This window comes from Danio aesculapii, chromosome 24, assembly GCF_903798145.1.
Source record: "Danio aesculapii chromosome 24, fDanAes4.1, whole genome shotgun sequence".
NCBI classification, from domain to species: domain Eukaryota; kingdom Metazoa; phylum Chordata; class Actinopteri; order Cypriniformes; family Danionidae; genus Danio; species Danio aesculapii.
In genome coordinates this window covers 9,956,533-9,970,175 of record NC_079458.1, presented here as the reverse complement: position 1 = coordinate 9,970,175, position 13,643 = coordinate 9,956,533, and the positions used below count along the sequence as shown (strand labels likewise).

The window sequence follows — 13,643 nt, the reverse complement described above, 5'->3', positions numbered from 1 at the left end:
GTACAATTATTATTCTAAATAATCTTAAATGTAACTGGAAAACAATGTTAAGACAACTTGAGTGATATGCTAAGATTATTTAAGAAATCTTTTGCATAAATATTAATTTCATTCGAATGAAATTCTATAGACAATTCAATAAAATACAAAAAAAGATGTGTTATAGAATTATCTGTTGTCTTAGACACATGGCAGATAATTAGGTTTATTAAGTCTTAACTCCCTGACTCCTCATCCCTCCTTTTTGCCTCATACAAAAAAAATCTATCAGGAGGCATGCTTAGTAAGATCACCGTCATATTGTTTAAACTTTAGTTTTGTTGACTTGCAAAACAAAAAAAAGGCTGTTACACTGGCCCGTGCCCCAGTAAATTGGGTCTAGCGAAGCCCCTGAACATTAACCCAGAGAAAAAAAAACAATTAGGGCTTATAGGGCATGTCCTTATAAACCACTTCAACATTGTAATACATGTCCTTGTAATGCAAAACTGTTTAAAATCATTCTTAATTGGTTTTTTCAAATTCACTGCTGGGTTCCACACCAACAATGTATGTTGGAACAACATGAATGAATTAGGTTAACTTAGCTGTTTTCACAAATTTAAGTGGATTGAACATGAAACAATTAATTTGTCCCCTAAAAACTCAAGAATTTTGATGTTTAAGCTCATTTTAAGTAGTTTGAACTAACAGCAAATATAATATTTTGAGTGTTCTGAATTATCATCACAGGTTTCAGTGAGGGTTGGGTTAGGGGCAGGGTAAGGCTATATAATAAGCAGGTTTTACACTATAATATACATTACACCTACACTGAAAAAAAAGCTGGGTTCTATACAATTCTTTCATGTTGTCCCAACACAAACCAATTAAGTTAACTTAATTATTAAGTGGATCAAACATAAACCAATTAAGTTGTCCCCAAAAAACTTAGTATTAGAGTCTTAATAAATCACAAAAACCAACCTGTGTCTATGTGCCTGCGTGTGTTTTTTTTTTTTTTTTTATGCTGGTTTATATTCTATTCTGATTTGCCAGCACAAACAGTACTTCTGCTTCTGTCATGCTAAAGCTACTAGAATTGAACCGAAAAGAAAGCCTCTATCAGTGCAGTTGTTCTCCGGCAGGTCTGTGTCTCCTCCAGGTCGTGAACACACAGACAGAGGCTGTATTGAAGCAGGACGGGGCTGGAGCAGATTTGATATCTGTCAGGAGCCGGAGGAGGCTGACAGTCGGGACGGATGGATCCTGAAGGAGCGTCCAGGAGAAAGTGCTTTAAGAAGGCCTCTGGAGACGACGGAGCCGCTCTAATGGGGCCTGCCAATGCGATTACGCTTTATTGTGAGTATGAAGCCTGCTGTGTAATTCAGTTTGAGGAGAACAGAGGGCCGCCGTCAGCCTGGCAAAGTTCACACCCGGCAGTGGAAATATTGCAGAGGATGAGTTGACTTCACCTGGCGGAGAGGACGAGACGCTCGCTGACTGATCTAATGCTCAATCTCTCTGTATCTTCTGAAGTTAACATTCAGCTTTTGAGTCAGATTAATGTAAAGATGCATGAGGATTATTGTTGTTGTGAACTAAACAATATGTTTTATTTTTTTTAATTGAAATTGAATATAAATATTAGATGTAATGAGTTCTAATATTTGAATTTGTAACAAAATGATCCTCAGATAAACATGTCAAATATGGGAACGTTGAAGTACTAAAATGACTACAACTGAAATACGAATTAACTAAAAAAACACTGATAAAAAAACTGAAAACAATAGCAAATAAAAAATAAAAAATAACAGAAGGTTCATAAAATTACTAAAACGACATAAAAACTTATGTTATTATATATATATATATATATATATATATATATATATATACAGTTGGCGTTTTTGTGTGGAGTTTGCTTGTTTTTCCCGTGTTTGCGTGGGTTCCTAAAAAGAAAATGAATGATAAAATATTTAAAAATCACATTTATTTCATATTTAAAAATATAAATAACTTATTTACATATAATTTAATTTGTATTTATGTATCAAATATACATAAATAATACATAAATAAATCCTTCCGCCATTCATTCATATCTGCAGCTGACGATCAAAACAGCAGAAACCGTTGCTTAAAAACACGTCACTTTAAAGCTAGTTTTTGAATGATTCTCTAGCGTAATGTCTAAAGTGAAGACAAAACAGGCTGAAAGGCATGAAATCAGTCTACAGAGATTTCACAGTATTACTCTATTGCAATTGGGAGAATACAATATTTAACCCCTGAAAAAGACAAAGCAAACACTACCAGATTTCTATGGTATAAATACAGCAACATACAAAAGAGAGAGATCGACTTAGAATGACACCTGTTTTATAATGATTTGATCAGCTGTAGTTTAATATATGAAAAGGAAACACTGAGTTTTTCTTCCCATAAGGACTTATTTTGCTGTCTCTATCGCCATCTGTGGCGTAACCGTCTTTGCTCTGCTTAGTGACTACATTTACATGGACTCCAATAATTCGATTTTAATGCAATTAAGACAATACTCTGATTAAGAGTTAACCATGTAAACAGCGATTTTTTTATTAATTTAATCAGATTAAGGTCATAATCGAACTAAAGATAAATCGAATTAAGACATGTGGAGTATGCCGATTTTAGTCGCATTGTTGTAGTGCAGTACAGACATGTAAACACCTTAATCGAACTATTAACGTTATGTTGGACTTTTCACCGCGTTTTGCGACAGGATTGTCAACACAAACACACACACACACACACACACACACAGGGCTGTTAGATACTCTTTGCACCCACCCAGTCAGTGCAGACCACAGACACCTGCATCGTGAAATGTTCATAGTTGCATCCAATATCTCGTTTGTCACGGAGGGTGTGCATGAAATGTTTGTGAATGAAAGTAAAAGTGCCAAACTGCAGTTGAAGTCGACAAATTAAAAAATTAAACACCCGAAATTACATGAAACTCAAGAGGAAATGCAGATAGCGCGGTGATCACGAATTATGTGCTATAACATGTAAAACGGGATTCTGAAAGTAAAACTCAAAAAGCAACTCATATAAACACCTTAATCTTATTATTGTCTTAATTAGATTAAAGCAAATAATTTGATTACTGATATCCATGTAAAGGTAGTCAGTGACAGGATAATGTCCGCCAGCATGTTGAATCTACGACATTATAAATAATTTAAGTAGGCACTATCGTTATAAATAAATTGCATAGTTAAAATCTAAACAACTACATTCCTCAAAATCCTCAAAAGTACATTATGTTGTCCAACAGCAGCAACATTTGTCAAACTGTAGTGAGTTTATTCCTATGCTTGTCATGTGGGTGGAGTAACACATAAGGGTGAAGAGGCTGTATGAGTGTTGTTATTGCAGAATCTTGCATGGCTCGAATCAGATTCGAGAACCAGACAGAATTGTTATGTGTGTGTGTGTGTGTATATATATATATATATATGTATATATGTAGGGAGAGAGAGAGAGTGTTACAATCAGAAATATTAAACCCCCTGAATTATTTGCCCCCTTTATTTTTTCCCCCAATTTCTGTTTAACAGAGATTTTTTTTTCAACACATTTTTAAACATAAGTTTTAATAACTCATTTCTAATAATTGATTTATATATATCTATATCAGAAATGTACCAATTACTGCCAATTCGCAACAATTATTCATAAACACTGAAAAATGAATAATAATAATACAAAAGAAATACTTGTTCAGTTTTATTGGTATATATTATGTATTTAGTTTGATTCTGTGATGAAACAATCTTTATAGATTTAAATAAAACAAGTGAAAGTAGATGTTACTTTTTTCTCTTGTGTATAGTTAAAATAAATGAGAAATATGAAAACTAAAAACAAATTACATTCATTAATAATGTACATTTAAATACAAAACACTGTTAATTATCATTTTTTATTATTTTACATCTATTTTAAAAATATTTAATGCAATACAGTGGCTATAGCGTTGTATATAATACTGTCTTTCTTCATGTTGTTAGTCTGTTTCATAGAAAATCAACATCTCATGAGTCTTTAGATGCACCGTACATGTAAACTCATCTTCTGTGTTTGCATGTTAAGCTCCTCAGATACTGTCAGATGATCAGACTCAACCACATGCTGCAAGTTGGACTGTAAATGTGAAACTCTATAATCATGACACATTCATATCCAGATTTATTCGGAGTCATGAGGATCAGCAGTTTTAGTTTCAGTAGTCCATTGGGCCTCATTTGATGCCTTTCACAGCCAGACTTTTCCTCACTGTTTTCAAGTAATTAGGATCTGGATAACCCAAACTGAAACAATTCAAAATGGAAAAACCACTTGATTAATATGAAGCTCAATAGTAAATGTACAGAGAAAACAAAAAAAATAGTGTTCTCCAAATATGACCTAATTCTTTTATTGGTCAATAGAATTGTTTAAGATAAAATGAAATTATTTACATTGTATTTAATTATATTTATATTGCTTTTTATTATATTATTGTTTTTTTATGGTTTTTTAAACCAAGATCATGCAATTATGCAAGTATTTTACACACAATAAAACACAATTAATTCATTAAATCAACATATAAAGTTGAACATCAATAGCAAGAAATGGACAATTTGCTCTTAATTTTTTATATAGTTATAACTTTTTTAAATAGGTGAAGTTTCACAAATTAATTTGAGAGAAGCACGTGATATGATTGATCGCAGCTGGTCTCCCATCTGCAATCATTAGTAAGCAAGAGTGAAGCTGCGGTCACTCTGGACTTTTCCTCCCATAGACTTCCATTCATACGCACGCGAATGCGTCAGACCGGAAACGCAGGGTCATGCGTTAAGTTTCGCAGCTCGCTGCGGTGGAAAGTTCAAGCTTGGTGAACTCTGTCCTGCGAATCGCATTACTTGACAGCGTGAGACCAATTGAGGATCAAAACATGACCTCTCTGGACAGAAATTAAATATGGAGCAATCGCTGGCTTTTTTTAAATGTCTAATTATTTTGTTTAATCCCGCCCCTTTTCGCAGCGCCGTACGACAGAATTTTGCACACACAAAGCCCAGTGTGACCGCAGCTTGAAGCTACAGTCACACTGGGCTTTGTGTGCAAAATTCTTTCGTACGGCACTGCGAAAAGGGGCGGGATTAAACAAGCTTATTAGACATTAAAAAAGCCAGTGATTTGCTCCATGTTTTAAATTTCTGTCCAGAGAGGTCCTGTTTTGATCCTTGATTGGTCTCACGCAGTCAAGTAATGCGATTCGCAGGACAGAGTTCACCAAGCTTGAACTTTGCACCGCAGCGACATGCGAAACTTAACGCATGACCCTGCGTTTCCGGTCTGACGCATTCGTGTGCGTATAAATGGAAGTCTATGGGAGGAAAAGCCAAGTGTGACCGCAGCTTGAAGCTGCGGTCACACTGGGCTTTTCCTCCCATAGACTTCCATTCATACTTTCTAGATATTTTATAGATACTAGTATTCAGCTTAAAGTGACATTTAAAGGCTTAACTAGGTTAATTAGGCAAGTTAGTGTAGTTAGGCAAGCAATGATGATTTGTTCTGTAGACAATCTGAAAAAATATTTCTTAAGGTAGCTAATAATGTTGACCTTAAAATGATTTCAAATCAATTAAAAACTGCTTTTATTCTAGGCGAAATAAAACAATATTGTGAAAAATTCCTTGCTCTCCTAAACATCATTTGGGAAATATTTGAAAATGAAATTCACAGGAGGGGGAATAATTTAGCATTTTGCATTATTTTTTTGTTTTGTTGTTGCATTGTGCATGTTTAATGACAATGAAGTTTAATATAATCTAATCTAATGATACTGCACCTGGCCGGTCCGCCGCTGTCGCAGGTCTTGAGAGGGATGTCTGCAGACGTCACTATGTATTCTCCATTACCGTCTGCTGCCACTGTGAACAGCAGTTTGTGTTGGAAGGCCTTTTCCAGCAGACGGAGGGTCTTTGTCCCTGAGCTGTTCTGAGGAAGGTACACCACTGTGTCTGAGCCCCTGAAACTGTGACCCGGATGAGGATGACGATCCTGGAGAGACACACACACTGAAGTTAAGAAACTCTTTACATGCAGAAATATAGAGTTGTGTCCCAATTTACACACTATGCATTTATAATATGCATTTGTACACTCAATCGTGCAGTGTATGAGTTTAATGTCTTCCCTAATGGAACGCTAATGTTTTTTTATTTTAATTAAACAAAAATTCAAACCATTTCCCATATAACATTTAACCGTTGCCAAATTAGTGAAATAAAGGACGAAAGTACCGAATAGTACAATATACAACCGCATTCACTGTCAGAAGATGGCATAATCACTTCACTCTCACTCACTATCCTTTGGCTTAGTTTCTGATTTATCAGGGGTTGCCACAGTGGAATGAGCCATCAATTCAATGTTTTATGCAATGGATGCCCTTCCAGAGTAGTTAGGGATAAATATGTGATTTAAGACCTCATGCTTTTTAGAAAGATTAAGAGACCACTCTTCGGTTCTTTACATTTACTTGATTTATTAGACATGAGTTTGAGTAAAATCTTAATATTAATTTCATTCTATTATATATAAATATTATATAAAAATTATATTAATATTATTCCTTAAATGTCTGATAAAACTTCTTGCAAATTTAAAAAAAATATATTGTCATATAGAGTGCATGTGAGAAAGGGACATACAGTGCTCAGCATAATTGAGTACACTCCATTTTAAAGATTTGTATCTGTATCCATTTTGGTGCATTTAAACAAAACATATATTTATTAAACATATATATTTATTAAAATAATATTTTAAATCACAGAACATCTTTAGAAATAATAAGATAATACATTTAAATAAAAATAATATAAAATAAAAAGTTTGAAAAAAAATTAGCAAACTACAAAATTTCAACAATTTTAAACATTTTTTGTTTCTCATGAATTTTCGCTCATATTTCGCAATATTTTTTTCGATAATCTACAGAACAAACCATCATTATACAATAACTTGCCTAATTACCCTAACCTGCCTAGTTAACCTAATTAACTTAGTTAAGCCTTTAAATGTCACTTTGAGGTGTATAGAAATGTCTTAAAAATATCTAGTCTAATATTATTTACTGTCATCCTGGCAAAGATTAAAAAAATCAGTTATTAGAAATGAGTTATTAAACTATTATGTTTAGAAATGTGTTGAAAAAATCCTGTTAAACAAAAATTGGGGGTAAACATAAACAGGAGGGCCAATAATTCTGACTTCAACTGTATATTTAATCAATTTAAAAAAATGATTGCCCCTTAATTTCACGTTATACAAATCTACAATTAAAATGCATTAAATACTATCTAAATCTAAAGCGAAAGTAAAGCTTTGATGAAACCAGAGTAAAGCAGTTTTTCAGGTTTCTGGTTTCATTTACACTTGTAAAAATATCTCTAATCTGATTTGATTTAAATAAACACTCTGTCAGACAGAGCGCTTTATAAACACTTTAAAATGAACTGCACAAACGTGTACACACACACGACGTGTCACGTCCATCAGTGTCTGCTCCGAGGAACCGGCCAGACAGGATTCCTCCGTGGATGACTGAGATGCTTTACTTACATTTACAGGTGTGTCGATTCACCCTGATACTGAATCACTAACATCACCATGATCTCACCGACTGAATGCCGTCCTCAAAGTGAAAGATGATCTTAAGGGTGTCATCATCAGGATAACCAGGTAAACTGCGCCTCTCAATCCCCCACTCCAGCTTCCCTCCATCCGGCTGACTGCCCTGCTTAATCAACGATTTTTTTGTGTGGTTGTTTGGTCCTTGGATATCTGCTGCAACTAGCAAATATATAATCAACAATCAGGAATATCAAGTTACTTCCAGGAAAAAGCTGATGTTACATCTATTTGCAGACAGTTGTTATTTTTATTGCATAACTGAATGCACACTTAATGCAAGACACTTCAGGTGAAGATGACAAAAAAATAATTAAACATTTTCACCATACCAGTTGATGGAGTAAAAAATAGGCATTGTTTAATTAATATGCGCTAATTGGCACATATCAGACATGCATAATCTATTTAATTCAGCAAACGGCCAAAGAAAATAAAACACTTTTTTTGTGGAATAAAAAGTTTCAGGGTTTCCACTGGATCTTAAAAAAAGTCTTAAAATCTCTTAAATAAAAAAAACAACAACTCAATTTTAGGCCTTAAAAAAACATTGTGTCGTGGGTGCTAAATCATTTTAAACAAGTTTTAATTTTGCTTTGCCCAAGTAAAGCTACCCAATTGAGCCAATGACCAACAATAAATCTCAATAAAATCTTAATTTTTACATATACGTTTTTTATATTGCAAAGAGATACAACTCACAACAGCTGTTAGACATTTTTACAGCAAAATCGCCAAATTAAATTTCCTAATCAAGAAAAAAGAAAGCCCTAAAAACAATTACACATATCCTTGTTATAAAACCGATCCATTAGAAAAAAATTCTTAACCCTGTATAAGTCTAAAGTTTTATTCTTTATGGTTTTAAAAATTCTTAAACTTGATTTGATGAAACCTGCAGAAACCCTGATTTTAGAAAATCCGGAAAATTATATCTAAATATTTTGCACAATATTCATTTGAATACAAAATTAGAGTGAGAAAACAGTTGTTTTAAAACTTGAATGAAACCAGAGTAAACTGTTTTTCAGGCTTATTTACACATGAAAAAAAACAACTCTTATCTGGGTTGATTGAAACGAAACTTTTCCGCCAAACATTCCCAGATGAGAGTTTGAAAGATTTTTTGCATTACCAGTTTTCTACACTGAGTTAACTACACTCATTTCATTTGATAAAGTTGAGTTTTACAATTTACTGAAAGTTAATTCTACTCATTTGAAAGGAGTTTTAAACTCAGCGAAGGTAATGGGTTAATTAAATACATCATTACTTCAAATTAAACGGAGTAGTTTTTTTTAACTCAAATGGTTTGTAGCAATCTGTTTCCTCAAACGGTTTGAGTTACCTTAACTTGTTGGGTTTTGCAGTACTCAGTTGATTTGAGTTCTCTTCATTTATTGGGTATCTCTGTGCTCAAATTGCTTCGTGTACTTAAATGGATTAAGTTGACAGTTCTCATTAGGATTAGATTTTAAACTTAAATAGTTTGTTGCAATCGGTTTCCTCAAATGGTTTGAGTTACCTTAAGTTTTTGGGTTTCACAGTGTAGTTTTCTGTTAGTTTTCTAAGTTTTTTGTTATGCTTAAATGTGCAAATGGGACATTATTGAATTAACATGACCTAACTTGTATACATCAGACACAAAGAAAATGTTTATTCCAAATATAAAGTGAACAGCCAAGTTTTTGTAAAAGAAAATGTTGCATATAACTAGGAATTTATTACACGACATCTCAATCAACCTTGAAAAACCTTCTTCGTTTTCGTCTTTGTCAATGTATTTAATACATGATCTTACTGTAAGCATTTTAGAAGTGAATCTATTTACTTTGCGCGGGCAGGTGTCTGTACACGTACTACAGTAGTTCTGCTGCCATTGGCCAGATCGAGCCGGTTCTCCTCCAGTCATCCTCGCTGTTGCTCTCGCGACAAAAACAACGAGTGGACATGACAGCAACACGATGACAGCATTAAATACAGAGACTTAAAACTAGTACTTTAACACGTTTGTGCCCAATAATGGGTTTTATTTCTGTATCGCGATCGCGAACGAATCTTTTAAACCAGATCTTAAGTGAACCGGTTGAACTAGTTCACCAAATCGAACTGAATCATTTGAAACGATTCGCGTCTTCAGGAAGCACTCTAATACACAAACACAAACTAGACAAACCCCCGTCTGACTCTAAATAATCCAATATATACTCTTATTCAGTTATTAGAACAGTAACGTTACACTGAGATCAAATTTGAGAAGCGGTGAATTTGGGTGAAACGATAACTGCGCTCGAGTGATTCAGTGAACCAAACACAAACAGTACATGACAGCCTGCTGTGACTGAACTAAACCTGAACAACTGCACCGCGGGTAAACCGATGGTTTAAATGAGAGGATCTGGTGAAAAAAAAACGTAAGTTTATTTTATAAAAGAAAGTCCTAATGGAATTTAAATAAGTGAATCATGCTCCAGTTGGGTTGCAAAACTTTACTGTAAGACATTTTTCAGATCATGGTGATGTTTTAACTGACTGTTGAACGGTATGTTGAGCCCAAACATCTGCGTTAAAGATCTAAACTTCCCGTCACTACCGTGTATCTAACATCAGAAGCAGATTTGCACACATATTTTACTTAGGCCTGCAATCTTGTGGGCAGTTGTATTTGAATTTGAGGATGTGTAGATGATAGTGGTCATGTGTCCTCTGAATGCAGGTTTCAAAAATGTATGCTTGAGTTTTTATTATACAATATTTATTCTGATGATTTTAAATCTTGCACCTAACAAATATCCTTATTTAGAAAAAAAACAAACTAATAAACTTATAAAAACTAAATAATAAAAAACTAACAAAAAGTAGTAACTCTGCCTCTAAAAACTAATTAAAACTAACTGAATTTGAAAACAAAAAAGTCAAAACGAAATAAAACCTAAAACTTATTAAAAATCCAAAACTATTATAACCTTGGTGTATACAATTAGTGTGTGTTACAGTTGTATTTGTTTGTTTTATTAATTCACTCATTAATCTTCATTCATTTTAGACATGGCATATACTGTGTGCTGTACAATAAAAGTATGTGAGATATATATATATATATATATATATATATATATATATATATATATATATATATATATATATATATATATTAGCAAGGAATAAATTGGATTATTTCTGGAGTAATTAATCAAATGAATTAAAACCACATTGTTTCATTTACCAGAAACAAAAATATAGCATTACACTGAATTAATTTTGTGTGTGTGTGCCACCCCAAGGTTTGGTGTGGCCTCTTCTGGCAACCCCTAAGAAAATTTTCTGGGGGCGCCACTGGGTGACTGTCGCTTTAAATGCAAATAAGATTGTGCTCTTTTCAAATGAGGCCAAATTTTATGGCAGTCCAAAACAAGACTAATCACCTATGCTAATGAGGGAGAGATTGTCACTAATGGGTTGGGCTTTCCACCTCTGATGACATGTACAAAGGAATTATGTCAATCAAAGTCTTTCTACAGATGGGTTTTATGAAGTGTGATTTATAAAAAATTTAATTAATGAACTTTCATCATTAGAAGCTGGTTATATTCACAGAATTTTGCCTCACAACGGTGTTTAATCCCCTTATAAAAGTATTTTATTTTTTTTTGCATAAGAGGTGCCCTTTAAGTCAATCAATATGTATGAATGTTGTTGCATTACAAACTAAATGTTATATTCCGATACTTTTTTCAGTGCTTGAACTGTATTTTTCAATTAATTTAATATTAAAAATATAAGTATATAAGTAAGCAGTGTCAGTTCACAGTCTGTACAAAAACAAAATCACACTTAATAATATATTTTCAAATTAAGTCATATTAACTTAAAATAAACAGCTATTAAAACAGCTCATTTTTAATTAAGTTAGAAAAGAAATGTAATATAAATGAAGGTCAATATTATTAGTAGCCCCCTTAATTTGCCCATTGGCTTGCCTAATAATCTAATTAACCCAGTTAAGCCTTTAAATTGAATATTTAAGATGAATACTAGTATCTTGCAAAACAACATGTAAAATATTATATACTGTCATCATGGTAAAGTAAAAGAAATTAGTTAAATTAATTATTGAATCTGAATCTGTTAAAAAACATTAAACAGCATTTAGGAAATATTTTAAATACATTTATACACCTCACTTGAGGGCTAATCATTTTGCCTTCAACTGTATATTAATATTATCCAGTGTGACAAATCATACAAGCACTAATTTTATGGAAATGTATAATGTAATGTATGTATTTTCTAGTAAATCTTCCTATGTTTTTGTTTCAGTTTGTAGATCAGAAAGTGCTCAGACTCTCACCTGTATCAGCCAGCGGCGGAGGACCTTTTCCATTCAGGTATCTGGTGCAGTGCATCTTATCTTTGCTCTGTGAAGCTCCCATAGTGAGCTAATAACAGGCCTGCAGATCATTAAAACAGCACACAGAAAGAGACGACACAATATACAGTGCACTTTATACAGCAGTCTAGTGTACTCACCAGCTGTCTTTTACTTTGTCCCTCTTGTCTGTTTTAGAATCTGCACTGAATCTTCCTCTTAACTCACTTAAAAAAAATCAGGAAGTGCAGTCAGGTGTAGTTAAACCTGTTCTGGATGAGACGGATGATTGAAGACGGGAGGGGTTTAAAACTATTTTTTTTTTCTTGCATGACAATTCAAGATACTTTCATTGTGATTTTTTAAAAATGTTTTCAGCCTACTTTTCCAGCTGATTGATTACATTAAGAGTGAAATATTTTTTGTTTTTTACTTATATGTGCAAAATAGGCATTCTTTAATCAATATGTGCTAATTTGCATACATCAAACAAACATAACATATTTTATTTTTTGAACATTTATTTGGTTTTTACAAGTTAAATACAACAGAGTACAGTAGATCTATCATCACCAAATACACTCTCCTATACACTACCTGACAAAAGTCATGTCACCTATCCAGGTTTTAGAAACAATTAATAATACCTTGACTTCTAGTTGATCATTTGGTATCAGAAGTGGCTTAAATAAAAGGCAAAGGCCTCTAGATTACGCTTTTTTACCTAAATAAAATATGATCATGCCTTGATTTTAATGATTTAATTTGGACAGTAAGGTCTGACTTTGCTTAGACAAAAGTCTTGTCACTTAACAGAAATAATGTACAGTATGGAATATAAAGTCATGATGCAGTGGAAAAAGAATTAATATTGTGTAAGACTCCCATGATCTTGGAGGACTGCATCCATACATCTCTGCAATGACTCAAATTACTTATTAATAAAGTCAACTGGAATGGCAAAGAAAGCGTACTCCCAGAGTTCATCAAGATTCTTTGGATTCATCTTCAATGCCTCCTCATTAAAATTACCATTTTAAGCCATAAAATCAATTTGGTCACTATAAATTCATGTGCATAGAGATTATTAAATAATTAAATTACTTAAGCACTTTTAGCTTACCATTTTTCCAGTGTAGAATATTCAACGCAATCTCTCGGCAGTTCATAACTTTTGATTTAGTGGCTAATTCATACGATATAATTAGTACAATTTAGTACGATTTGCTCATCACCCAATGACGGTTTGGTTTAGGGGTGGGGTTGGGTTGGGTGCCACGCCTCCTTTTTAAAATCGTACAATTTTGTACAACTGAACTCGTACAACTGAATTAGCCACTAAACTGACAAAACCGAAAATACTTACATTTTCTTGTAAGATCAGGCTGGAATATTTTACTGAATCGGAAATTTTACTGGAGTGGTGCGGTGGCGCAGTGGGTAGCACAGTCGCTGGTTCGAACCTTGGCTGGATCAGTTGGCATTTCTGTGTGGAGTTTGCATGTTGTCCCCGTGTACACGTGGGTTTCCTCAGGGTGTTCCGGTTTCCCTC

General features: G+C 33.5%; 1 protein-coding gene across 3 annotated transcripts; it reads right to left on the bottom strand.

The window, feature by feature from the left end:
- Positions 1-3,743: 3,743 nt before the first annotated feature.
- Positions 3,744-12,329, bottom strand: dtx3la (deltex E3 ubiquitin ligase 3L a). Of its 3 annotated transcripts, none has more exons than XM_056450627.1 (5): positions 12,253-12,329; positions 12,074-12,161; positions 7,712-7,884; positions 5,876-6,087; positions 3,744-4,340 (listed from the first exon to the last, which is right to left on the bottom strand). In XM_056450627.1, exons 2-5 carry the CDS (start codon positions 12,153-12,155, stop codon positions 4,271-4,273), a joined length of 537 nt encoding a protein of 178 aa, XP_056306602.1. In that variant the 5' UTR covers positions 12,156-12,161; positions 12,253-12,329; the 3' UTR covers positions 3,744-4,270. The 3 variants fall into 3 exon arrangements, with proteins under 3 accessions (XP_056306602.1, XP_056306601.1, XP_056306603.1); XM_056450626.1 differs by having other exon boundaries at positions 12,074-12,173; positions 12,253-12,327; XM_056450628.1 differs by having other exon boundaries at positions 7,712-7,878; positions 12,074-12,313.
- Positions 12,330-13,643: the final 1,314 nt, after the last annotated feature.